The sequence below is a fragment of the Stenella coeruleoalba genome, assembly GCF_951394435.1.
Source record: "Stenella coeruleoalba genome assembly, chromosome: 13".
In the NCBI taxonomy this organism is placed as follows: domain Eukaryota; kingdom Metazoa; phylum Chordata; class Mammalia; order Artiodactyla; family Delphinidae; genus Stenella; species Stenella coeruleoalba.
The window spans coordinates 63,944,308-63,972,117 of NC_137159.1; the positions used below are offsets into that span (position 1 = coordinate 63,944,308).

At 40.7% G+C, this 27,810-nt stretch overlaps 1 protein-coding gene across 7 annotated transcripts in view; it reads right to left on the reverse strand.

Annotated features, from left to right (window-relative positions):
- LTBP1 (latent transforming growth factor beta binding protein 1) overlaps window positions 1-27,810 on the reverse strand; it is a 423,732-nt gene that overhangs the window by 261,340 nt on the left and 134,582 nt on the right. For 4 of the 7 annotated variants that reach the window (XM_079941107.1, XM_079941105.1, XM_079941104.1 and 1 more), the window contains exon 4: window positions 13,373-13,542. In XM_079941107.1, coding sequence (XP_079797233.1) covers window positions 13,373-13,542 — 170 coding nt within the window. Of the gene's footprint in view, window positions 1-6,072; window positions 6,484-12,457; window positions 12,932-13,372; window positions 13,543-27,810 lie in introns of those variants that run through there. The other 3 variants (XM_079941110.1, XM_079941108.1, XM_079941109.1) reach the window with 3 other exon arrangements.

A 27,810-nucleotide genomic window follows, 5' to 3' on the forward strand; every position in this document is an offset into this window, starting at 1 on the left:
CTGCTTCCTTCTCACGGTTTCCTCCCCCTCACCCCCACCCCCCACTCAGAAAACCTTTCCTCCTTTCTCTCCACCTTTCATCCTTTCACTCCCATCCACGGTTCTCACCAACCTAGGCACGACCATACATTCCACTTTTTCTTGGCTCTTCGCACATACTTCTATTTATGTATGTTTCTCTCCTCCAACATTCCCTTGGCCTCAATCAAGCCAAAGAAAACAGTTTGTATTCTCATCCTCCTTTGCTATTTTTAAACACACGTCCCACCTGGTGATTCTCCCTTTTTGGGAATGGGAAAGAGTATGTGGCGAGAGGGGAGTGGCATGGGAAAGAACACAGTGGGAGGAAATGAACTCAGGCCGGGAATACAGGGGAAGACAGACAAAACAAAGGGCAGAGAAGTGACTTTAACTCCAACAGCTAATACCTGGAAGTCACAAAAACATTAACGGAGTTGAATGCCACCAACGTTCTACTATTTCCACAAGGGGCTTGGAAATTTCCCTCTTATATTAAAGGCAGACACAAGGAAGAAAATGACCTGTTACACTTCACAAAACCTAAATTTGCTTGAAAGAAAAAGTCAAAAGACAGGATAGAGAAGGAAACCAAAACCTGCTGTGCCCTGGACAGGCATTCTGAGTTACTGGAGCTGCCAGGCCAGGAGTAGATACAGTGATGTGCCTCTGAGAGATCCCAACTCTTTCATGCAGGTAATGAAAACCCAGTACAAACAAAATATTAGAAATTTGAATGCCTTTTATTTTGAGAAGCACTAAGGAAGCTGAACGTAGGAATACTTGTGCAACTATCAAAACTCCTCCAAAGTTTGATGGATTCAACTGAAAGAAAAAACTATTGAAGCTATTAGTTATAATAGAAGAAAACTGGCATTTCTTAAATCTCTAAAGTAATTTAGAATTATAGAATCAGATATATCTATGCTTGCAGAACACCAATTCTGTCAGTTCTTTTTTCCCCAGCACAAATTTCTCCCTGGCTCAGTTTTTAAATGACTCCATCAAATGGCCCCAGCTACTCTCCCCAAGGGATTACTGCCAAATTCAATAGATCTCACCATTAGGCAAGATTTCAGCCTAAATATCTCTTTTCTCAAAGTCGTCATATTATATCTAAATACGGTCCAGTATCATGTCATAAATAAAATTGAAAAATGATTAGTTGCCAATAAAAAATGAATTACTGATGTGTAATTACACATTTTAAGTTTTTCAGCTGTCAGCTAATTCTTTTTAGGTTACTCATTTTCAACTTTTCCCTTTTGACTCTCATCAAGTTAATGCCTCTCCTGTTGAACACTGATGGTTTTAAAACGTGTCCACAAATTCTTTGCTATGTCTTTCTTCAGGAGATGATGTCCAGTTCCCCTCCCCTTGAGCCCGGACTGGTCTTAGCGACTCGTGTCTAAAGAACAGAATACAGCAGAGTGATAGTTTGTGACTTCGGAGCCTAGATCATAAAAGGCACTGCACTGCAGTTCCCATCCTGCTCTCTTTCCTGGATCACTCATTCTGAGGGAAGCCAGCTCCCATGCTGTGAGAATACTTGAGGAGTCTATGGAGAGGCCCACGCAACAAAGAACTGAAGCTTCCTGCCAATCACCACGTGATTGAGCAATCCCGAAAGCAGATCTTCCAGCCCCAGGCAAGCCTTCAGATGACTGCTGCCCTTCCCTGATACCCTGACTGAAACTTCATAAAAGAACCTGAGCCAGAACCAATCAGCTAAGGTAATTCCCAATTCCTGACCCACAGAAACTGTAAGATATTGCTTGTTGCTTTAAACCACTAAGGTTCGGAATGCTCGGTTACACGGCAATAGATAATATAAACACACACACCCTCCTCCACTTCTTTTTTTGCCTAGATTCTGAGAACATAGAGTATATATGGGCCTTTCTAAATGTACAGAGCACTGTCTGCGTGACTGATGGACCCATGAAACATGTACTGGGCGCTTACTAAGCTACAAAGCTCAAATACATACCATGGCCGTGTAAGTTACACTCACAGCCATTTCACAGACTAGGAAACTACACAGACATTCATCAGAAACTTGACCAAGGTCATTTTGTTAGGAAATGGTAGAAGCTGGGAGTTCAGTGCAAGCCCTCTCTTCCATCAAAACCCCAGCGCCTCTCCCACACTTTTAATGAGCAGTATTTTGAAAATTACACGACACGAGGCACTTGGAAAGGTTGGGATGAAGGAGAGAAATGAAGATGGAGCACATATGGGAAGGTCAGGATGAAGGAGGGAAATTAACAGAGACGGAGCACAGACTACGTGTCTGGCAGCATGTGAGGTGTCACATGCCATCTCACTTCATTCTTACAACAAACAGTCTTATGGAATAAGTGTTAAGAGTTTCATTTGTCCAAGAAACGGATAGAGGTTCAACAAGATGGGATACAGTAAAACCACGCTCTGGCTCCACCCTCCCAATCCTGCAGTCAAGAGTAGAACAAAGACATGCAGAATAAAGCCATCCAACCCATTACCTCACAAGGCTGTGGCAGGGGCCATATGAAATAATTCGTACGGATATGATTCATAAGCTGGTAAATACGCAAATTCAAGAGGTTCTCATTACATACAGTCAGCTCTTAGAGGAAAAACTCAAATAAGCAGCAACACTTACTCCAAGATAAATGACAGAGCAGAACACACAAGAGCTTGTAAACATGGGGAAATCTCACCTCGAAATGTTTGCTTTTATGATCATAATTACTACTAAAAACTCTAGAAGAAAGTAAAATTCTACTGTGGACTTTGGTTCTGACACAATTTCCGGGTAAGATCTGATTGCTTCATTTTGTTTGAAAGCTATCGAAATGGATCTCAAATGGCAATAGGAACTCACTGGTTAGAAAGGTTTATTTTGCATTTGGATTATTTCTGTTAAAAAAATTCTTCCCAGAAGCTCTATATTCAGATAATTTTTTAAATGTGTCATGGTCATTAAAGTCCTACATATAATAAAGTTGACAATTTTTTAAAATATAGTCAAATTTTGACTTTGGACTCACCTGAAAGTAACTTACACGAAGAGCTAAAGTAGCAATCTTTTCAATGAACAAGTTTTGCTTTGGCAATTTATACCTTGTTATATTTTTGCTTCCTGACAAATACATGCATAACACGTAGGGTAACAGTTTAAACAGTCAAAAAACGTTCTAATGGGCTTCCCTGGTGGTGCAGTGGCTAAGAATCCACCTGCCAAGGAAGGGGACACGGGTTCAAGCCCTGGTCTGGGAAGATCCCACATGCCGTAGAGCAACGAAACCCGTGCGCCACAACTACTGAGCCTGCACTCTAGAGCCCGCGAGCCACAGCTACTGAGCCCATGTGCCACAACAACTGAAGCCTGCGCGCCTAGAGCCCATGCTCCGCAACAAGAGAAGCCACTGCAATGAGAGGCCCACGCACCGCAACTAAAGAAAGCCCATGTGCAGCAACAAAGACCCAGTGCGGCCAAAAATTAAATAAATAAACTTATTTCAAAAAAAGAATAATAGGGCTTCCCTGGTGGCGCATTGGTTGAGAGTCCGCCCGCCGATGCAGGGGACACGGGTTCGTGCCCCAGTCCGGGAAAATCCCACGTGCCGCGGAGCGGCTGGGCCCGTGAGCCATGGCCGCTGAGCCTGCACGTCCGGAGCCCGTGCTCCGCAACGGGAGAGGCCACAACCGTGAGTGGCCCGCGTACCGCAAAAAAAAAAAAAAAAAAAGACTAATAATGTACTAATATTACAATGTAACATATTGAATTAATGCATATGCAGCAATTAGCACTGTGGCTGGCATATGGTAAGTGCTAAATAGATGAGGAGAAAGACCAGGATTGAATCCACAGTGTCTTTGGAGAATATAAATGAGCCTATGTCCAAATTTCCTGATCTTCAGAGACATGAATATAATTTACAACACCAAGAGCAGGTTTTTAAAATATGTATTGTATGTTCTTGAGGTATATTAAGGTGTGGTTTGGAAACTGGGATCTCTGACAAGAAACATTATGAATCACTTTCTCTGCTAAGAGTATTTTTAAACTCCTTTAAAAGAGGCCTCTAACTTCGCTACATTTCCAGGTTCAAGACATGGCAGAGAATGTCTGCTATGAATTTATACACACTCCGCGCCCCCCGCTTTGTGGTTGCCTGAAAACCCAAACCAAAAATAATGATGAACGAATAAAAGGTATAATGGGATTTCGGAAGTGTTACTGAAAGTGTTCCTATCCGCACTCACTACCAAACTCTAAACTGGACATTCTCCATTCCATATGAGCAAGAATCCCTGAGACCCAAGAATGCTTCCGTTAAAAATCCCAGTGGCTGCTCAGACATAAATGCGGTAACACATCAGGTCCTACTGAAACCAGGCCAGGCAGAACAATTCTTTAGGTGTTTCAGTAGTCGTGAGGAAATGACAGAACTGACCCATCCACTCCTCTATCCATCACAAGCCCACCCCAATGTTTGATGCTCTGAGGTGTCAGGACAGGCAGCTGTTAGCGGGAAGGGTACGATGTCAGGACAGGCAGCTGTTAGAGGGAAGGCTACAAATAGAACATGTGTTAGCCAGAGTCTCTGTCCACAACACAATGTGAGGGGTACATGTTATCTGGAGTGATGGAATGGTATGGTAAAGCCGTGTGAAGCAATAAGGGAGATAAGCCCCAAGAAGATCCAGGGATAGCCAGCCCTCATGGAGACTAGGGCACATTTCAGTAACTGCAAAGATGATGTTGGGAATCCACAGTACTTGTAGCACCCCATTATATGTTGCCCTGTCCCCAGTGCTTTTCAGAAAAGGCTGATGAACTTCATTCTTATATACAACATTAATGAGATAGAAAGCTTCTCTCTGGCTGCTTCTGCTGGTGTTTCACTTTTGTTACAGTTGTGTACTGCTTAGCTCTAACTTACAAACACTTTAAGAGAGATTCTGATTCATTTCATCAGTATCATTCCTGCTGGGGAAAGAGCGATCCTGAGATGCACCTGCAGCCGTTAAATGGTGATCATTAAAACAAGCGGCGCAGCTGCCTGGTGTGTGGGGTCCCAGACATTGTTAAAGGAGAGTGCTCGATCCCACATAAGAAGCCCAGAGCCCATCAACCAAAAGAAACTATGACTAACACCCTCCCACCTGCTCTATGATGCTCGCTTGCTTTCAGCAAAGCTTTCCAAATCTGTTTCTAGGATACAAGGATTTTAAAATATCTATGATTTTTTTTACAAGAGCCACCACTGCCTACCTAAAATGTTTTCATTTAGTTAAACTGGTACCTTGAGAGAAACTTGTGAAGCACAGTTAGGGCTACAAGAAAACTTTTTTAATGGATACTTGCTATATGGATACTATAAGGAGCTCCAAAAAAGTAAATTTTTAAATAATACACATTTATGTATTTGATTGAATATATTTGTGTGTTTATGTGTATATACACATATTTCATTATTTAAAGTTTGCCTGCCAGAAGAATTACTCACATAGAACCATGTTGCGATTACCTTCTAGGGAAGAAAGGTTTTCCTCCTACTCCTGCCATGTATTAATTTCTACTACCTTCGTATGCGAGGAGCAAGGGAGAACAAGGACAGCTGGCTTTCAGCTGAAGTACAATTTCATAAGACGCTAATACTAAGTCAATACTGAAAAATAATGCACAACTAAAATTGTAGATAATCACAACACAAAAACTTCTTTAAGAAATGTCACACAAAAACACAAAGAAGGTACTGAGGTCTTTACCTCCACAAAGTGGGCACAGATTCACCACAAGGCCATCATTTTCAATGCTAAGAGGACCTTTCTATAAGGAGACTGACCCACAAGAAGACAAAGCATTCTACTTTAATTCCTTTTATAACACCTCATAAGCAGAACTTTTGTATCAAAAGTATCATTTCAACTCTAACGATGATTAATTTTCTAGAAGCTATTTTCCCATTTAGAAGAAAAAGCAAGTCACGCCCTCAGTTTCTGGTAAATAAATCCTGAGGCTGAGTAGGCACCATCTTTTTTCAAATTCAAGTTTTCTCTTACCAGAACGTTGCACTGTAGTTTCCCTCAGGCAAACTGTGAATTCATGTGTTTTATGTTTCCTTAGAAATATCACAGTTTGGTCACAGAATATTCTGGAGCCACACAGTGTTTCTCAATATCTTGAACTCGGTCTCAACACCCAGAAATATCCTTGGATTGGCTTGTTATGAAACCTTGGGCCCTTTGGGTTTAAAGCCTCTTTCTCTGGCACGGAAGGCTGCCCACTGGGGAATTTAGGTTACATAATGCTCTCACTCTAGGTTTTCCTCCACTGTTTTCACATTGCTGGATAAGCTTCTTGGCAGCGTTTACAATCAGCCCATGCCTACCACTGCCCAGCTATCTTGAACTGTGCGTGAGTAATCAGGCGATGAGAAGTTCACATCCACATACCTTCCGGGACTGGGATATGACCAAATAACCCCTGGATGAAATAAACCACCTGCCCTCGCCCCTCCAACTGAGGCACGGCGGCCACAGCAAGACCACACATGGAACAACTTCTATAATAGGTAATACTCTGTCCTTCAAAGGAACCTGAATTCCTAAGGACATCAAACTCAGCAAAACCTTGGTGTTCACCCACATCCACCAGAAGGCTTTTCTCAAGCAATTTTTATAGCCAGTATGCAGATGCTCTGCTGTCTAGGCTTTTAAGGCCAACAAGGATTTTACCAGAAATTATTGAAGACTGGGTGATTTTCTTCTGGCCATCTTAGTGCTAAGATCCACATAGCCACATGGCTGGGAAACTGGCTCAATGCTCCTGATTCCCAAACAACACTGTGTGGGGATGACCAAGCAGCTCCAGGAACTTGCTGATTTTACAAGGGAAAAGGCACAGAGCTTTACTATCAACCCTTCCTCCAGGCAGTATGTTTTCACACCTAGTATCCTTTTTATTTTATTTTTTTCCTTTTTTGGGGGGTACACGGGCCTCTCACTGTTGTGGCCTCTCCCGCTGCAGAGCACAGGCTCCGGACGTGCAGGCTCAGCAGTCATGGCTCACGGGCCCAGCTGCTCTGCGGCATATGGGATCCTCCCGGACCGGGGCACGAACCCGTGTCCCCTGCATCGGCAGGCAGACTCCCAACCACTGCGCCACCAGGGAAGCCCCCTAGTATCCTTTTTAAATGCTAAATCATTTGTTAGTTTGCATCAGCTTCATGTAAGATCGTTTCTGGCTGGTACAGCTTCCACTGTCACTTCGTACTTGTTGTATTGGCGTGGAGCCATTCCCTCGAGACACTTACCTGCACATGACAAGCTAAGGGTAGTCTCCGTGCAGGGGAGGATTTCGAGTTCTGAAGAATGTTAAGCCTACGGAATTCTCCTTCCTCCAAAGTGCCCAGTTTGTCCGTCTGCAAAGCTTTGCCCTAGTGGGGCTCCCAACCAATCAGGAACTAACAGAGAGGGCATCTCAGAGAACTGGGATTGCCAGCACACTTGATTTCCCCTTCCCTTTTCTCTCTTCACACGATCTTCCTATCACTCATATCTTAAACTTCAACACCCCAATGAGGTGAGGGTGGTTCTCAGGACCAGACTCTTCCTCACCCGCATTTTCCAACTGTTCTTCCTCTGGAGGCATCCATATTGCAAATTCATCCTGCACTTAAGAATCTCGTTCCAAGTCTTCTCATCTGTACTTATTACATCTACATTTGCCTTCATCTAGTTGCCACTCCATGGTTTCTCCCTTTTGGCAAAGGCCTGGTAAGTGGAGGATGAATCTGGTCTTCCTTAAAGCCAACTTCCGTCTATGGTGGGTGCTCTGAACTACACCACAGACTCCCTCCCTGTGAAGATTCTGTTACTAGCACTGTGCCTCTGAGCCTTTAATGAGTATTCCTGCCCACCTACTTGAAATGGCTGGCATAAGCACAACAGCCCAAGCCAAACACTGCCTGCCTATCCTTTAAACTTCAGATTTGTTTTGCTAAAGCAAAAATCTTGGATGTGTCCTCTAACCTTCTGCAGAACTACTCTCTTCTCTCAGGACAACCAGGAAGATGCAGTTTTAATGGCAACGTCTTCGCTCTATCAGTCTGCAACCACAGAAAATCTGTACTCCAGACACATGAACTTTTTTTCCTGGGGAGATATAACACTTGCCATCAAACCCTGAGATACTTTCATGTCTTATGCTTCTTGGTGGCAGTGTGAACACAGCCTGAAGGCTAATGCTAGCACATTCAACCACAGTGTCGCTAAAAGAGGAAGGCTCGTGTGCCCAAAGGGCCCGTGCTCTTCAGAGTATGGGAACATGGACTGCGGTCAGGCCAGAACTGGGCTGCAGGGATTTGGGCAGCAAAGTTGCTCAATGGACTCTTTGCTTCCCTCTCAGACCTAAGACCTGCTGAGGAGGGCTATTGTATCTTCAAATGGGGGAGCCAGGAATTCCAGTCAGCCCGTGACTCATGTGGGGGGGGTGAGGGTGGGAGCAGAAGCTGAGTCGACTGGCCTGTTGCAAGGAATGGGAGGGGTCAGCACAGACCATAGGATCCAGGGCTAAGATGTTTCCTGGGGTCCCAGTGCAGGCACTATAAGGTTTTCTTCTGTCAGAAGCGGCCTAATGGGGCTGTGTATGTGCTTCCTGCACCATTATGGGTGTTTACCTAAGCAGAAAGCTTATGTTTAACAAGTTAAGTAAAAATTAAAAGTGGGCTTCTCCTAACTTTTTATAACTGAACAGTATCATATTTTCTCAATGCCAATAATCAATGACTCTCTCATGTCTCTCAGCACATCAGGAGATAAATTAGCAACTCTTTTAAGAGTCTGACTTGTATCAATTTTAGAAACTTTAGAAAGGTAGTATATAAAAGATGGTGTCTGCCTTTCCTAAAATTTAAGATTTTGGCTTTGTTGAATCTGAAGTAAGATTTCAATAGACAACTTTAAAATATAATTAACCTTTTTAAAAGCTAAGTCCACCTTGAGAGGAAAACCACTGGAATTAGCAATGAGAAATCCAATTATAAAAGTTTACATTTCTAAAAATTTCCAAATATTAAACTGAGGTAATAGAAAAAAAAAGTGGAGCAGGTGAATATTCAAATCAGAGATTCTCCAATTTCTTAGCTCTCGGACTCTTTGCATAATGCCGCCAATCAGTAGTCTAGGGAGCTTTTCAGCTACATCCTGAAGCTCTCCTTTATAAGGAACTCCACACTCTACCTTAGGAAGCTCTCCATTATTAACCCTGATGATAACAAAATCCTTCCACCATGGACCAAAATAGAAATGTTATTTTCTGGTTTTAATATCATCAAGCACCCCATGGTATTTTCAGCACAACAGCAGATAGTCTGGAATGGATACTTATTACCCTCAAGCGAGATCTTTTTCTAGTGCATTGTGTTGAAATAATCTCTTTAGGTGTGAGAGAGATATTTGGGTCTGCTCCTGAGCAGACACTAAGATAATCTGAACTGACTGTTTTTATAAGATTGCCTTTAAATGTTATCATCATGTCATTTCAACTTCCCTCCCTCTAGGTTAAAAACACTACTAAACCAACCACAACAGAATTTGGTTTACATAGTCAAATCTTTCCTACAAATTACCGAAGGAGGTACTGGATGAAGCAGATCCCCTCTACCCAACACCATTCTTAGCACTTCTGAGAGAACCAGTGCCCTCCATTCCTTGAAATTTTTATAACTACTTTTTTGGAAATAATTTTTAAGTATTTTTGTGTTATTTTTAACATAACAGGGCTTTACCATATTCACACTTTGTGCAACCATGATAACCACTTAATTCCAGAACACTTTCATCAGCCCAAAAGAAACTCCTTACCCATCAATGGTCACACCCCATTCCTGCTCTCCCCAGCCCCCAGCAACCACTAATCTACTATCTGTCTGCATGGATATTACATATAATTTGCCTGTTCTAGACATTTCATATAAAAATGGAATCATATGTGATCTGGATTCTTTTGTACCTGGACTCATTCAGTATGCTTTCAAGGTTCATTCACATTGTGGCATGTATCATATTTCATTCCTTTTTGTGGCTGAACAGCCAATGGCAAGATATACCACGTTTTGTTTATCTACTATCAGTTGATGGGCAGTTTGGTTGTTCTCACTTTTTGGCTATTGTGAATAACACTGCTATGAACATTTGTACATATGTTTTTGTGTACACACGTTTTCACTTCTCTTGAGTATATAATTAGGAGTGGAACTGCTGGGTCATAGAGTAACTCTATGTTTGAGGAACTCATGGTGATTCATGCAATTCAGTCCAGCCGCATGGCCATTAATGGGTCAACCAGTGAAAATGTTATTTCCATCAGTATCAAAAGGCTTTCTATAAACAACCAGGAGTAACATCCATTACTCTCCCCAGCGCTGTGTGGCATGTCACACTAACATTAAAGGAAACTAGACTTATCTAACACAACTGGTTTCCTGGTAGTTCATGCTTTTCTGGCTGCCTCCAAACCAAGTGGAGCTACGTCTGCGAATCATCATGGGGAGGAGGGGGGGTTGCTGGGAACAGCGACACTGAAGAACAGTTGCTTACACACAGGGCCTCTAGAGCATCTTTTGGTTTAATTGTCCTGTTTCAGGCACCAGTCAATCAGGTCCAAAATCTATATATTTTCAGCAGATTGATTTTTTTCAATTGAAGCATGGCTGATTTACAATACTGTGTTAGTTTCAGGTATACAACATACTAATTCAGCATTTTTGCAGATTATATTCCATTATAGGTTATTACAAGACAATGGGTATAATTCCCCGTGTTATACGTATATCCTTGTTGCTTATGTATTTTACATATAGTAGTTTGTATCTATTAAACCCATACCCCTAATTCCCCCCCCCTTCTGAGTCTGTTTCGTATATACATTTGTATTATCTTTTAGATTCCACATATAGGTGATATTATACAGCATCTGTCTTTGCCCAGCGTATTTTACTAAGCATAATATTCTCTAGGTCCATCCACATTGCTGCAAATGGCAGTATTTCATTCTTTTTTATGGCTGAGTAATATTCCATTGTTTATATACACACACCATATCTTAATCCAAACACCTGTTGATGGGCACTTGGTTTGCTTCCATATCTTGGCTATTGTAAGTAGTGCTGCACTGAACACTGGGGCACATGTATTTTTTCAAAGTAGTGTTTTCATTTTTTCCAGATACATACCCAAGAGTGGAACTGCTAGATCATATGGAGGAATTGCTAGATCTTATGGTTGCTCTATCTTCACTTTTTTGAGGAACCCCCATACTGTTTTCCACAGTGGTTGCACCAATTTATATTCCCATCCTCAGTGTACAAGGGTTCCCTTTTCTCCACATCCTCTCCAACACTTGTTATTTGTAGACTTTTTGATGATAGCCATTCTGACAGGTGTGAGGTGATACGTCATTGTAGTTTTGATTTGCATTTCTCTTATAGAGATGTTAAGCATCTTTTCATGTGTCTGTTAGCCATCTGTATGCCTTCTTTGTAAAAATGTCTATTCAAGTCTTCTGCCCCTTTCTTGATTGGGTGGTTGTTGTTTTTTCTTTTTTGATACTGAGTTGTATGAGCTGTTTGTATATTTTAAATATTAACCCCTTGTCAGTCGCATCATTTGCAAATATTTTCTCCCATTCCATAGGTTGTCTTTTTAGTAGATTGAGAAACTAAGTCTCTAGATTACCAGTTGGCAAACTACAGCCCATGGGCCAAATCCAGCCAGCTACCTGACTTTTTTTTTTTTTAAACAACCTACTAGCTAAGAGTTCTTACATTTTTAAATGTCTACATTTTAAATAGTTATGTACGTACCTATATGTAACATCCACAATTTGTATCTTGGCTCCCAATGCCTAAAATATTTATTATCTGGTCCTTTAAGAAAAAATTTGCAGACCCTTGCTCTAGATGATACTCAGGCAAATTAAACTAGTCTCCAGTCTTAATACCAGAGATTCCCAAACCATCTTTTCCTGACACCTCCATGAAATTCAGAATTCTTTTATCAGTATGATCATAAGCTTTCAAAAACTCTTCCCATCACATTCTCATTTTGGAGAGCTTCTATAAAATATGATCTATATAAAGCTTCAAGGAAATAGTGGTACCTCTTTAGATTTTGAGAGATTAGAAAAATATTACATACTTAGGGATATTTCTAGAGAACAGCTATTAAGCACTGAAATCAAAGGAGCTTTAAAAACAAGATGATACGTCTATTGTTTTGCAAATAACTTGGAAGCTATCCTTTCTAAAGGGCAAGGAGATGATCTACACAATTTCTCCATTGTTCCCTCATCATCCCAATAAATCACCTCAGACTATTGCTCTGGGGTCCAGCCTCAAGTCCTGAGCACAATTTTCTCAAAAGATGAAAAGTGGAATGTACATACCTTATGTTAGCTACTCTTTTTGTTAAGTGGCCAATTCCGGGATGTGGAGGTGTTCCCCAGGAATCAAGCCCATACAGACACAGGCTTCTGAAGCGCCAAACAGTAGTAAGAATTCTCTCTCAGCTCTCCGCACTACTCTGGGTGGTGAAAGACAGTCCTTTTCAACCTCACAACTGGCATTCTCTTTCATTACTTATGGCGCAGGCCATCCGTCAACGTGAGACAGAGCAGGAAGCTGCTGGAAGGAGTGCGTGCATCCCGCTCTCCCCTTTGAACGGTCTGCCGCCTCACTGAAGAACGTTTTCTCCAGATGCTGCCAGCAGACACTCTGTAATATTTAACCCACAAATCATCACATTCCCCACCCTCTGAGCTGGGGCTTGTCCTTGAACCTCCCCCATAGCGAGATAGTAACCAAGCTGGCCACTGATACAATAGCTCTTTACAAACTCAGTAAAACCTGCCACACCATGGAACCGATACACTAAAAACATTGCCCTCCTAACATGAAAACATCCACTGTAGGTAAATCTCGGACGGTAATGCAGGACGCTGCACACATCTCACAAGGAATAAATCCTGGCTAGCTCACTAAGGAAAATATTTTATCAATGTAAACATATCAGCCACACAACTGCACAGAAAATTAGAGCAAGTATATCTTGGAAACGGAGGCATCTTGCAGAAACAGCATTACAGGCAAGTCACTTCAGATCCTGCAATGTCCAGGAAAACTGCCTTGCCTCTGAAGAAGGAAACCATATTGCTGTCTGGTTGTTTCAGGAACCAGTATGGATTTTTAAAAAATGATTCTTGAATTATATCTACTGTGACATGTTAAAGCCATCTACAGAGCGAAGTGTTTCCAAACCATGATACTGTAACTTAGAAAGATGATTGACAGGACATACTCACACTGAAAAGGTGCTGCCACATGATCGTGTCCAAATCTTAAAGGGAATGAGCCTTCAGTAGACTGCTCTCCCGAAATCACCTTCTGAGCTGCAAAGTACTTGGGCTTGAGCACATATTCCTGGGCCTGGCCATGATGAATCATCACATTCTGTGAGGAAAGGGGTGTCACTCTGGAAAGAAACAAAGTAAGGATAAGGAAATTAATAACGGACTTTTAAAGTCAACTAAGAAGGAAAGAATAAGAAATCAGTTAAACTTAGAAAGGAGCATAAAAATTTCATGCAAGGCTAATTTTTTCCTTCAAATACTGTAGTCATGACATATTAAGAAATAATAACACCTTACCCTTGGAAACCTCCAGCATAAAGGGGACTCTGCCTGTCCAGTCAAGAAGTGTAAGGACATACAGGTCGTCAACAGACGGAGTCTATCAAAGCACTGAAAGCACAGCTACCATGAGCCCTCATGCAACACACGCAAGTTATATTTAAGACAAAAACATACATGAACAGGTATGTATATCAGGAAGGTATTAAACCTCTTTGAGCTTCACTTTCCTATTCTGTATCATGGAATATCTACTGCACAGGGCTAAGAAAAAAATTCTTGTAAAAATCTGAACACACAAAAACTGAAAAATATTTTATAATCTTTTGAAATATAAATTATGATGATGGGGAAAAACACACTCATAACATTGTAGTTAACAGTTATTTTAATATTTTATGCTGTATCTCAATGATTAAAACTGTACTATTCAGGTTAAGTGTTTCATAATTACTAGTCTCTAAGAATAATAAGAATAATAACTTATGACAATCTCATAATTTTGTCAATGACACGAGTCAAGATCTCTGAGGACTCCTGAACACGATTACTGTGTTTTCACCCTCCTGGTTGAACCCTTTTCTCTTCTATGACAGTTCTGCTGCATGTACTGTATACTTTAAAATAAGCCTTCATCAAGATTTAATCACTCCCTGAGGGACACAATTGAAATCATTCACTAAGCAAGACAAACAATGTAGAATATAAAGAAGATACATCCACTAATCCTGGAAAATGCAAACTTGCTATTAAAATTGTTGGAACAGACCATTTTAGCAGCAAACTGAGCCTCTGGAAGGAAACTTGCCCTCTGCTATAATCTTGAATATTATTGACTGTGACACGTTAAAGCCATCTAAACCGAACAATATTTCCAAACTACCATACTATAACTGGGGTTTTGTGGCACCTTATTAGCATGAGTTTAGCCCAGTCAACCATCTTCCCAAAAGACTGGCCCTAATGAGGGACTATCTGAACAAGAGGAAGAAAAGACACCACGGGTGGCGAGCAAGAAAGATAAATCATCAAGCCACCAAAAACACCCACACAGTGTCTCATCAAAAGCAGTAGCAGAATCTTGAATAAACCCAGCCTATCGGATTCATTCTGGTGGGGATGGATGAGGTAGTTTGTGAGACAAGACAACCATTAGAGACAAATAGAAGAGGCTGGGATTAAGGGTGCTTCCCTCTTAGCCAGTCAGCGATCTAAACCTATTACTTTCAACCCTGTAGTCCCAGGAAAGCCTAGGAAAATACATCTCGTGCCTAGATTGTCCCAGACACAATGCCGTGGAAGGGCATTCTCTTAGTCACTGGATGACTGACTTAAGTTACTAAAAGCCTAAAGCTTAACATTGTAAACACTTTTGTTTTGATGATGTAAGTGTTGGTTTGAACTTTAAGTATGTTTGATTGGGATGAAGTAGAAAGTGAAACAGCTGGACACATCTGGTGGTGACTGATAAGAACCACAAGGCTGCTCTGTCAGCCTTGTGGAACGGGGAAGCCCTCCTTCTCATCTCAGGGGCAACTCGCTCCCCAGCTACACTGTCAACCCCGTCACTATACTACTGGGACCTGCTGAGAGAAGTACAGGCTGACTCCTGTTCAGAAGAGGACAGCCCGGCATTCCAAGAGACCTTGAAGCTGCTACAACTAATTCCTGCTCTGGCCACTGCCAGATAAGGGTGACCGTGGGCTCTGCCTTCTAGTTCAGGTCCTCCCTTTCTCTCCCCTCTGAATCACAGAAGTGAGAAGCAGCAAGAAACCGAGCTGAAAGCACATGTGTGTGTGGGCTCCTTTTCCCTAAACATAACAAAAAGGTAATGAACCAACAAGAGAGCTGTACCAGGTCTAGAACTTGAGTAACAAACGTCAGCCATCATTAACTAAAGGAAATGAGTAATAGTACTGGTAATGGTACCCACGTCTTACTATAACTATCCTACAAGCGACAAACACATTGCAAATATGAAACTACACAGAGCTGTGCTTCCTCGTCCTCCATCTCCTTCACTTTCCTCCAATTCGAGTATGTGAATAAACACATGTGCTCGCAAAGACACACAGACACACACAGATGGACAGACACACAGACACACACAGATGAACAGACAGGCCACTCTGTCTCGTGGCTTCATGCAGAAGCAAAGCCATAAGAAGTGACACCATGTGGGGCAAGTAGAGGCAACTGTCCACTCACTCATTCCACAAATAGAAATCAAGTGTAATCACCATCCTACTCTCTGTTCCTCACTTCCTCCTTCATGGTTGGCATCTACCTTTTCCTCTAATTTCACCCTTCACAATTATATCCACTTTGGACCATCTCTCAGCCTTACAAATATAGATCCTCTTTAACTCTTCTTTTCCTTCTCTTTTACTCAAGCATATGTAGTGTTTCCTACCTCCCAGGGAAGAAGAAAACAAATCTCACTCAATTGGGATTTTCTCCTCTCTTCCCCCAGCCCTTTACATAAAAAAAAAAAAGGCTTAACAATCGCTAGTGAAAATCAGATCTGTCATAGCATTATAAATAATTTTTTAAGGGAAAACCAAAATGTTTAAAGAAAATTAGATTAAAATGAAAACTACAGGACCCCTGGTTCAAAATGGATTTGCGGGCACCCATATATTTTCCCTTCCAAGGAAGCCCTAAAAGTTATAGGTAAGGAATAAAAAAAGAAAAATCCAGACTTGACATTTGGCTGTTATGCAATAGGACAGCCACACTAGTCATTAAAATATTGAAGTACTCTGTTCTGACAAACATCTACTGTCTCAAGCCTTTAGTGTTCCTCCCTCCCCCACTCCACTGGACTCCCCAGGATATCCACTCAGTCCCATAAGTAAGAATTTCACATTTGACAGAGCTGGAGACCTCAGGGTCTCGGCTCCAGCATCCTTTCTGATGTGTGGCACAGGTACTGACCAAGGATACTAAAAATGTTTCACAAAGCCCATTAACACATACAGGAAAAATTTCAACAAATCTGTAAGAGAGGAGGGCAGACTGAGAAATGTTGACTGTTGTAGCAGGAAGGAAGCCATACCTAAATATTTTAACTTCTTTTATTTCAATCTACAGTAAGAAGCACATTTTACATGGAGATCCAGTACACATCCATACATTTTTTTTTAAATACAGCTAACTATTACAAAATAGTATATTTATCCTTACTATGCAAAGGACACGAATATTCTCTCCTGTCACTTTTTTAAATGACAGTCTTGAACTACTACATTGATGTCATGACTTCCTGACTCCTAATGGGTCACAAAGTAGCTTAAGGACACTGGTCGAAAAAAATCGCACAGGCACAGAGGAAGCCATCTTCCCAGGAGACCACAGACATGTTCTGGATACTCAAACCAAGTAAAGCACAGGGTGATAATGAGAAGTAGGGCTGAACACTGGTGTCTTCACTAAGAAGGCTACATATGAAGGCAGCTGTTCTCCCTGATTCTAGCAAAGAGAACATCCAAGGGTCAGGCTTCTACCCCCATCAGGGAAAAAATGAGTCTTCTTCTCTAAAAGAATGGAACTATGTGGTACAAACCACAAAACTTACTCCCCCAGAGTAAGGCCCTCTCATTCTGGTGTTTGGAGATCCCCTAGCTTCAAGATTGGTTTCCCATATTTCCCCTAAAAGGAAGGTTGCCAGGCAACCAGGAGACAGGGAGCTCCAGGAGAATGATCCTAGGGAGAAAAGGGGGAGTCATGAGAATGGAAAACATGATTGAGATTTTGGAGAAACTTGACTATATATACTCAGTTGACGGAATGGGAAAAGGGAGAATCCATTCCCATTTGATGCTAGGAACACACTCCTTCAGGAAGCACAGAGATGTTGACTGTGGACACACAGAGGGAGCAACCCAAGCACCCTATACTGGGCAATGAGTGGAACACCCACAGACAATATTGCGAAGGCTGTAACTGCTAGAAACAACCCATGTGACCAACGTAGGTGATATAAATGTACATACCTAGCTGGAGGAGGTTGGAAAATTCTGGAAGAGGAAGAGGAGAAGTGAAGGGAAGATGAGGAGAGCCACTGCCCTCATCTTACAAAATGGAGGGTCATGAGAGAACATTCACAACCTTGAAAGATGAAGTTGACCGAAGAGGAAACAGAGGTTTAAATGTGTTGGTGGAGTATGCAGAGACAAACTCTTAATACTAAACAATGATGTTTGAGAGGTAGGGTGGGGAACGAGAGGTGAAATGAATGAGCTGAATCTTCATCTCCTACGGCAAGCAGTTTTTAGACAACATTTAAAGGGAATAAATCTAGCACTGGCAGAGGTCACTACCAGAAGGAGTAATAGGACTTGAGGATTAAATTAAGGGTGGCGGGGAGCAAAAGGAAAAGGAGTCAAGTGATGATGAAGGTTTCCAGCCTGGTTGACTAGAAGGGTATTTTTGGTTCAAGTCCAAGAGGAAAAGTAAAGGCAAGGAGGTGTGCCGAGTTAAGGCAGTCAGACAAAAAGGGCGAGTGTGTGGAGAAGATAATTATGTTAGTTTTAGAGATAGAAATGTGGGGTGGATCTCTGGGGAGCAGATACAGAAAGCCTGAGTTTAGGAACAGTGATGTTCCAAATTCTTCTAAGGCAAAAATGTTTCAAAAAACCTATGGAACCACACAGTCTTGGAGGCTAGTTGCGCTTAAGTGGTGGGGACACAAAGAAAATCAAGAGGAGATAAAAACAAAACGAACATAGATACAGAAACGATAAGTGGAAGAAAGTTTCTAGATGGAAAGGAGAGAGGACCATCTGAAAATTGCTGCAGGAAAGGCAGGGAAACAAGCAATTGGAAAAGGCCACTGGGTTGGGTTGTAGGTCAAAGCCCCCTCAGCACTGCCACTTTACTAGTGACAGGAGTGGGACTGCATGGGGTGAAACATTTGATGGGTGCTCTACTGGTGACACTCGGAAAAGGAGAGAAGCAGGCCAGAAATCAGGGGTACAGCCAGCCATCTGAAGACTTGAATCTGTGTAAACCTCTACCTTTGTAACTAGAAAGGAAACAATTACATAAAACTTCTTTCCTTAAAAGAAGGGATTAGTTACACACTGTTTACACTTCTGCCTTCACAGTGGCAATTTTTGGCACGAGAATGGACTAAATTTTTCCATATCTCTGCTAAATCCATTATCTGACCTGTAGAGCAGGTGGGAGGATCTGGCAACACCCAAGCCCCTTTCCACTTAAGGAAAGGGCTTTGGACCTCACAGAAGGGAGCCTCCAACAGGCCATAAAATGTTTCCCACAGAAGGTAGGTCTGACATGATCAAACCCTCTCCCCTATGATTAGGGCACTCAGGTTTATAATCAGGATGAAGAAAAACTGGGAGAGGAAACAGTGTTGCCACAGAGAAGTCACCTCCAGTCTTTCAGGGCCTGTTTCTCTTTACAAAATTCAACTGGTCATATGTGCCCTGGTTGTGTTTCAAGTAGCTTAGAAGCGTGGGTGAATGCTCCTCAAAGAACAGAATGCACCAAAGTAAATAAGAAATGCAAGCTGTGATTTGAGGGAGAAAGGTTCTTTCCTGCAAAGTTCAAGGACAACGTGCAAAGAGACGGACAAAGAAAAACCTCCCTCTAGGAAGAGGTCGCTAGGCAGAGTAACACACACACACACAGAGGTAAGGGGAGACAAGTGTTTGTTTTCAGTAACCCCATTCATAGGAAATTATCTATCCAACCAAAAAAAATAAGGAGGTAAAAGGCTGCTGATGAGGAGACTAAAGGACATCACAGACTTCCAGTAACAGAGTGAGGGCTGGAGCACGCCAGAACAAACACAGAGAAAGTGAAACGAAACAAGCAAACACCGTCATGAGAACAGGAAGAAAGTAAAGATTACACTGAAAATATCAATGTAGGGATAGACCAGTAAAAAGTCCTACACTGCAAATGAGATGAAAAAGACAAAAAATACTGAAAAAATAAAATTAAGGAAGGTAGATATTGGGGGTTGGGGGGCATGTTGGAAAGACATGGAAATTAAGGGAGCTTTGGTGGTCATCATGAATAAACATGGTAAACGCAACCAAGTTGAACCGATTTTCTTTTACCAGTGGTTCTTAACTGGGGTGATTTGACTCCCAACCAGGGACATTTGGCAATATCTGAAGGCATCTGTAATTATCAGGACTTGGAGGTAAGGCGCTCACATCTAGTGGGTAGAAGCCAGGGATGCTACTAAATATTCTATGACATACAGGACAGTCCTTCATGAGAAAGACTTATCGGGCTAAAAATGTCAACAGTTCTGAGGTTGAGAAACACTTCTGTAACCATGAGCTTTCATCACAAAACAGGTGTCATGAATACCTGAGTAAAGAGCCAATGGCCTCCAGGAGTAGCAATGAAGATGTCCACAGAAATGATGCAGCCAGGAACACAGGAATTTAGATTCAACAATAAAGAAATTGATAAAAAAACATACAACTTCCACCTGTGTCTTTTGGCAGCCCCATTAAGGCCACAGGAAGGTGGCCTTGTACTCAAGTTGTTTGGGTGGCTTGGGTGTAAGGAATGCTAGAATATCACTGAAAATGTAATGGGATGGCCAAGAAAATAATCACTTTTATTAGAACTCCTCAAAGGAACAGTATAGAATGTGGTTGGAGAAAACCCTTGGAGATAAACTGCTTAGCATTGGGCTGAGGATGTGCCATAAAGACACGATGCAAAAATAAGATCTGGTCGGTCCCTAACCCGCTTTCTAAGGAAGGTGAGTCCCATCTACTGTATGGCTTTGGTTATGCCAACAAGGTCAGAAGCATTTGGGGCCAGACATGAATTGTCTGGGATAACAAGGGAGAAAGGCTCAGGGCTGCACCAACAATTCTTCACACTACTCTCACGGTCTTCACATTCTCCTCTGAAGACATGTGTCTGACCTCAAGTGCTGGCCTCTCAGAGGCACCCTGTGCCCTGGAATAGCCCTGGTTAGAAGAGTCTTCTGTACCTGACTGCTACATGCGAACATTCAAGGAATTCTCCAACCCTCTAATCCGAAGTTCCTAGGAGGGAGGGGACTATAATAAAAGAGCTGTAATGAAGAAGAGACTCTAAGAAGCACAGTGAGCAAGGCCTCCTCTTGGGAAGTTTAATAATCATAATGCTTGGGAGATTTAAAAAAAAATGAAGTGTAAATCAACTATACTCCAATAAAATTTTTTTTTAAATGAAGTGGACTGAAATTAAGTGCTTAAAAAATGTAAACGGTCTTAACTCAATGAAAAGTCAAAGACTGTCAGACTGAATAAAAACACCCAGGTGTTGTATATGCTGCTTACAACGATTCCATTTTAAATATAAAGACACAAATAGCTTAAAAACAAAAGGATGAAAAAAGAGGTAACATGTTAACATGAGTCAGATAAAAGCTGCAGTGGTGCTGTTAATAATAAGCAGAGTAGATTTCAGAGCAAAAAATATTATCAAGGATAAAAAGCATCATTTCATAAGGATATGGGTCAATTCATCAAGAGGACATAAGAATCCTCAACAGTTGTGAACCTGATAACAGAGCTTCAAAATACATGAAGCGAAAACCTAAAAAAAAAAAGCCATGAGAAGTAGACAAAACTTTGTAGCTGTAACTGCAGGTTTAGTACCTTTCAACTGACAGAACAAGTACACAGAAATCAGTAAGGATACAGAAGACTTGAACAACACTATCAGCTAGCTTAACCCAATTGACATTCATAGAACACTTTGCCCAAGGGCAGAGCACATGTTTCCCAAATGCATACAAGATATTTACCAAGATAGAACACATTCTGGGCCATATAAAAAATTTCAGTAACTTTTAAAGGGTTTGAGTCATACAAATTATGTTCTTTGACCATAACAGAATTAAATTAGAAATCAATAACAGAAGTATCTTTAGAAAATGCTCCAAATACTTGTAAACTAAAAACCAAACTTCAAAATAACCAATGGATCAAAGACAAAATCAAAAGGGAAATAAAAATTATTTTGAACTGAATGAAAATGAAAACACAACCTATTTGTGGGATGCTGCTAAACCACTACACCAAGGAGTAAATTTGTAATGCTAAACACCTATATTAGAAAAGAAGAAAGGTCTCAAATCAATGACCTCGGCTTCCAAATAAAAAAACCAGCAAAAAGGAAAATAAAACCCAAAATAAAAAGAAATGAAGTAAAGACCAGGCAGAAATATATTAATTTGGGCGGGGGGGAGTCAATAAAAGCTGTTTGAGAAGATCAGTGAAACTGATAAATCTCTGGCTAGACTGATAAACAAAAAGAGAAAGAAGATAAGTTATATTAGAAATGAGAGAAGTGACATCACTATAGGTCTAGAAGTTCAAAAGGTCTAATGAAGCAATTTGAGGAAGCCTCCATTAGCCAAAGAATAACTGTGATTGAGTTGAATTATTTGAAATATGTTTAAATGTATCCATTCATTAAAAAAACTAAGTCACCTCTGGAAGATGTTAATCAACTCATTATTTGAAAACTGGTCAATCAACAATTAGCACTACACTCTCATGTGATGGTAAATTTTTATTTTTTATTTTTTTTGTGGTACGCAGGCCTCTCACTGTTGTGGCCTCTCCCGTTGCGGAGCACAGGCTCCGGACGCGCAGGCCCAGAGGCCATGGCTCATGGGTCCAGCCGCTCCGCGGCATGTGGGATCTTCCCGGACCGGGGCACGAACCCGTGTCCCCTGCATCAGCAGGTGGACTCTCAACCACTGCACCACCAAGGAAGCCCGTGATGGTTAATTTTATGTTTCAACTTGGAGGGTGTTTTTGGATGAGATTAACATTTAACTTGGTGGACTCTTGAGTAAGCAGATTGCCCTCCATCATGTGGGTGAACCTCATCTAATGAGTTGAAGGCCTGAATAGAACAAAAAGACCAGCCTCCCTGACTAAGAGGGAACTGTGCAGCAGACTACCTTCTAACATTACCTGCACCATTGGTTAGGTTCTCCTGGATCTCTGCCTGTAGGCTCTACTTCAAATCTGGACTTGCCAGCCTCCATAATCACATGAGCCAACTTCTTAAAATAATCTCATTATATACGGTATATATACATACACACATATGCACACATGCAATTGGTTTTGTTTCTCTGAAAAAGCCCAACATATAACCTGCTACTCTCTCTATACAAACTGAACCTCAAGCAAACAACTGAGGAAAGATGGTTTGGAAAATTTTTCTAGCAGAAAAAGGATAGAATTAAAATACCATATTTGCTACCCCTATTGAAATGTAGTCAATAATCAATAACATCTCAAAAAGAGACAACACATGCCCCATGATGGAAGAGCACACTGCCACTTAGGAAACAGTCCCATCAGAAAGCAAACCTGAATGTGATCAAGCATCTAGACCTACACACCACTTACAGCAAATTCAACGGGCAGAGTACATGTTAATTTCCCAGCAAAATCTACAGTTCAGTGAAGAGATTTCAAGGAAACAAAAAAAGAGGGAAGAGGGACTCACAGATCAAAATATTTAAGAAACAAAAACTGCCACGATAAATATTTTTTGATCCCCATTTGAACAAATAAGCTGTTAAAAACTTATGAAACATCTAGGGAAATTTACCTGGATTCTTAATGATAAATTTTATTAATTATCTTAGGTGGGATAAAGGTCTTGAGAGTATGTGTTAAGAGCCCTTATCTTTTAGGGATACTGAAATATATGCTAAATATTTACAGATTGACTTCAAAATAATCAGGGGGAAGAAGAGAAGTAGGCAGAGTATAAAAGAACACAGTTGGCTCTGAATTGATAAGGATGGATACTTTGGAGTTTCTCCATACTATTTTCTCTGTTTTTATGTGTCTAAACCATTCTCTAAGAGTTTACAAACTACAAGTATATGAAATTGTTTAAAACCTGTATCAAAGGAGATCATCTATTTACAAGTACTTTGAAAAGTAGGAAAAAAATCAGTAAAACTAGAAGAAAAAAGTTAAAAAGTAGAAAACATTACTGACATGTAAGGTGGCAATATTGCTTAGTATTCACAAAAAGAAAAAGAGAAAACAAATAGCAAGAGAGGAAAAAAGAATGAAAAGACAAAGAAATTCCAGTCATGCACATCCCCACTTTTCTTCTATTTCTAATTATCAAAGCTACAAGCTACAGACACTGTAAAACTCTTAGAGTAAAACATAGGAAGACCACTCTTTGACATAAATCACAGCAAGATCCTTTTTGACCCACCTCCTAGAGGAATGGAAATAAAAACAAAAGTAAACAAATGGGACTTAATGACACTTAAAAGCTTTTGCACAGCAAAGGAAACTATAAACAAGACAAAAAGACAACCCTCAGAATGGGAGAAAATAGTTACAAACGAATCAGTGAACAAAGGATTAATCTCCAAAATATATAAACAGCTCATGCTCTTTATATATTTGCAGCTCAATATTAAAAGAACAAACAACCCAATCCAAAAATGGGCAGAAGACCTTAAATAGACATTTCTCCAAAGAAGACATACAGATGGCCAAGAAGCACATGAAAAGCTGCTCAACATCACTAATTATTAGAGAAATGCAAATCAAAACTACAATGAGGTATCACCTCACACCAGCTAGAATGGGCATCATCAGAAAATCTACAAACAACAAATGCTGGAGAGGGTGTGGAGAAAAGGGAACCCTCTTGCACTGTTGGTGGGAATGTAAATTGATACATCCACCATGGAGAACAGTATGGAGGTTCCTTAAAAAACTAAAAATAGAATTACCATACGACCCAGCAATCCCACTACTGGGCATATACCCAGAGAAAACCAAAATTCAAAAAGACACATGCACCCCAATGTTCATTGCAGCACTATTTACAATAGCCAGGTCATGGAAGCAACCTAAATGCCCATTGACAGACGAATGGATAAAGAAGATGTGGTACATATATACAATGGAATATTACTCAGCCATAAAAAGGAACGAAATTGGGTCATTTGTAGAGACGTGGTTGGACCTAGAGACTGTCATACGGAGTGAAGTAAGTCAGAAAGAGAAAAACAAATAACGTATATTAAGGCATATATGTGGAATCTAGAAAAATGGTACAAATGAACTGGTTTGCAAGGCAGAAATAGAGACACAGATGTAGAGAACAAACATATGGACACCAAGGGGGGAAAGCGGGGGTGGGAGGGTGGTGGTGGTGGTGGGATGAATTGGGAGATTGGGATTGACATGTATACACTGATGTGTATAAAACAGATAATAAGAACCTACTGTATAAAAATTAATAATAAAATAAAATTTTTAAAAAAAGCTACAAGCTAATGAGGCAGATATCCTATCTGCAAAGGATGAGGTAACTGCTCAAAAGCTCTGAAAAGCACAGATGACTAAACTTATTCAGTTCAAGGTTTTGATGATTTATTTAGCAAGTAACCATGGAAGGAAATATTGTTAATAACCAAAGTCCTTAGTTTTGTCAAAAATGAGTTACTACGTTTGGTTACTTGGGACAGCATCCCTGCACACAAATTTAAAAGGAATTGCAGCCATCTCCTATTTATCTAAACTAAGAGAGCCCAGGGTAAAGCTAACTAAATACAATCTAAGAAAAATGCAAAATGTAAACAATAATTAAGGGCTTCTACCCTACTGAGGAAGTGACAACTGCAAAGCTTTTTCATCAAATTCTAGGAACCAGATCCTAACTCTACCACTTGCCGTGGGAAGGAAGGGGAGAATTATCTCAATTTCCTCACTGCAATATGAGAGTAATGACATCCACCTCACAAAGTTAATGTAAAGACAACGTGAAGTGGGATTTGTTTTTTTAAAAACGATTCAGTTTTATTAATTAACATATATTAATGTCACACATAATCTAAATAAAGTCTTTTACAATTCATTGTGTGATCCTTGATCAAAATACAGATTACAAGCATAGAGAAACATTTTCATTCCTCTGATATAATGATCTGAGAATTGTGAGTTCTATGGTTTACAAAATGAAGCCTCATTATTTAGTAAACATGGAGGTACACTAATTATATGACTTTACCTATACTTTTCTTGGGTATCAGTGAGTTAAGTGTGTGAAAATACCTAGCACAATATCTGATGCACACACAAGGGTGTCAGGTTCTTTTACTCCCCTCCACCAATAAGGAGGAGAGCACAAATACAGGATTTCACCCCTCTGGTAACATTAGAATTCATATTCAGAGACTGCCCAAATGTATAGTTAAAAGCAATGTTTGTTTCAAACAATTTTTATTAAAAAAAATTCTGAAGTTATTTGTAAATATTGAGTTTGGAATTTACAGTCCCATTCAGCAACCCTGAGGTCAGTTATCTATATAGCTATACCTACAAGTGAGAGACCTCCACCAGTTTCCAATAGAGAGTCAAGGAACCTAGCACCACAGCCACTATGGAATATAGTTTGGCAGTTCCTCAAAAAGCTAAAGACATAATTACCATATGGTCCAGCAATTCCACTCCCATGTATATGACCAAAATGAACTGAAAACAGGGACTCGAACAGATACTTGTACACCAATGTTCACTGGAGCATCATGTATAATAGGTGAAACGTAGAAACAACCTAAGGTGTGCCCTTTGACAGATGAATGGATAAACAAAATGTGATATACACACAATGGAATATTACTCAACCATAAAAATGAATGAAGTTCTGATACATGCTACAACCTGGAAGAACCTTGAACACATGATGTGAGGTGAAATAAGCCAGATACAAAAGGACAAATTCTGTATGATTCTACTTAAATGAGGTGCCAAGAATAGGCAAAGTTATGAAGACAGAGCAGAATGGAAAAATAGTGGGAGAGAGATGGAGAGTTATAGTTTAATAGGCACAGAGTTTCTGTTTGGGGTGATGACAAAGTTTTGGAAACACAGTGGTGATGGTTGCACAACAGCATGAATGTAATTAATGCCAGTAACTTGTGCACTTAAAAAGGTTAAAATGGCCAAGGTTTACCACTATTAAAAAAAAAAAAACCTATGTAAAAAAGACCCCAGATTCCCTACAACCAAACCCAAAACTAAACAAAATAATAATAAAAAAACAGGGAAGGAAAGGGCAGGTTTCTTACCCTTCCTGTTCCCCATCCTTCAGTATTTCTGGATGATAAAACGTAAGGCTTATTCATCTCAGTCTATTCCAAATATGTTTTTGTCTCCTTTTAGCCAACTGCTTAAGATGCCAATTTTACAGTAACAATCAGGTATATGTTATATCCCCCACATTATCACTTCAGTTTCTTTCCCCTCCTGCTTTCTAACACTCTTCCCTTTGGTAGCTGCTCCTTATACCACATGATGAGATTTCAGCCTCTGCTGCCATAATGTTACATTCTCCAGTGACCCATGTCTTACAACACGGCAAGGAATAAATGGCTGGTTGGCCAGATATGGGAAATAAATATCCACTTGTCCGGGAAGCCTTTCATACCCAACTGCTCATTCTCCAAATTCTTCTCCCACAGCACTGTTAGAGCTATTGTATTTACATGAATTTTTAGTCAACTCTCCATCATGGACCCTAATGGCAGCTGAAAGGGACATTCATGGTTTCTGGTTTTGGATGTTAACTTTGTACACTCCTTCCTCGTTACCTATAAACCCGGAAGAATGAAAAAGATAGTGGGAACCTGTCAGACAAGCTGTTCTTCTACAGTCTTCCCTCTTCCTAGCCAGCACCTTCCTTACACTGAGCTCTGAGACTGGCATCTAGAGTCAGGTATGGATACAACGGTACAAGGATCCAAGAGCTCACTTTTCCAGGACACGGCACCCACAGGACTCAAGATGGAGAAAGCATAAACACTGAATCAGATTTTGGAGCTTCAAATTGTACTTCTGCCTGTGCCACTGCATCTCTGAGAGCCGTGGATCAAATTCCTCTAAGTCTGTTCCCTCATTTATAAGGTGTAAGGCTCTATGAGATGACCTCAAAAGTCCCCCAGCTCCGAAACTCAGTTATAAGCACATCAAGAACTGTAGCTCCAAAACTGTTCTCTAGTCACATCAAAAAATATTTCATATGGGAAACTACTTTTAATGTAGTATACATGTAAATATCTGTTC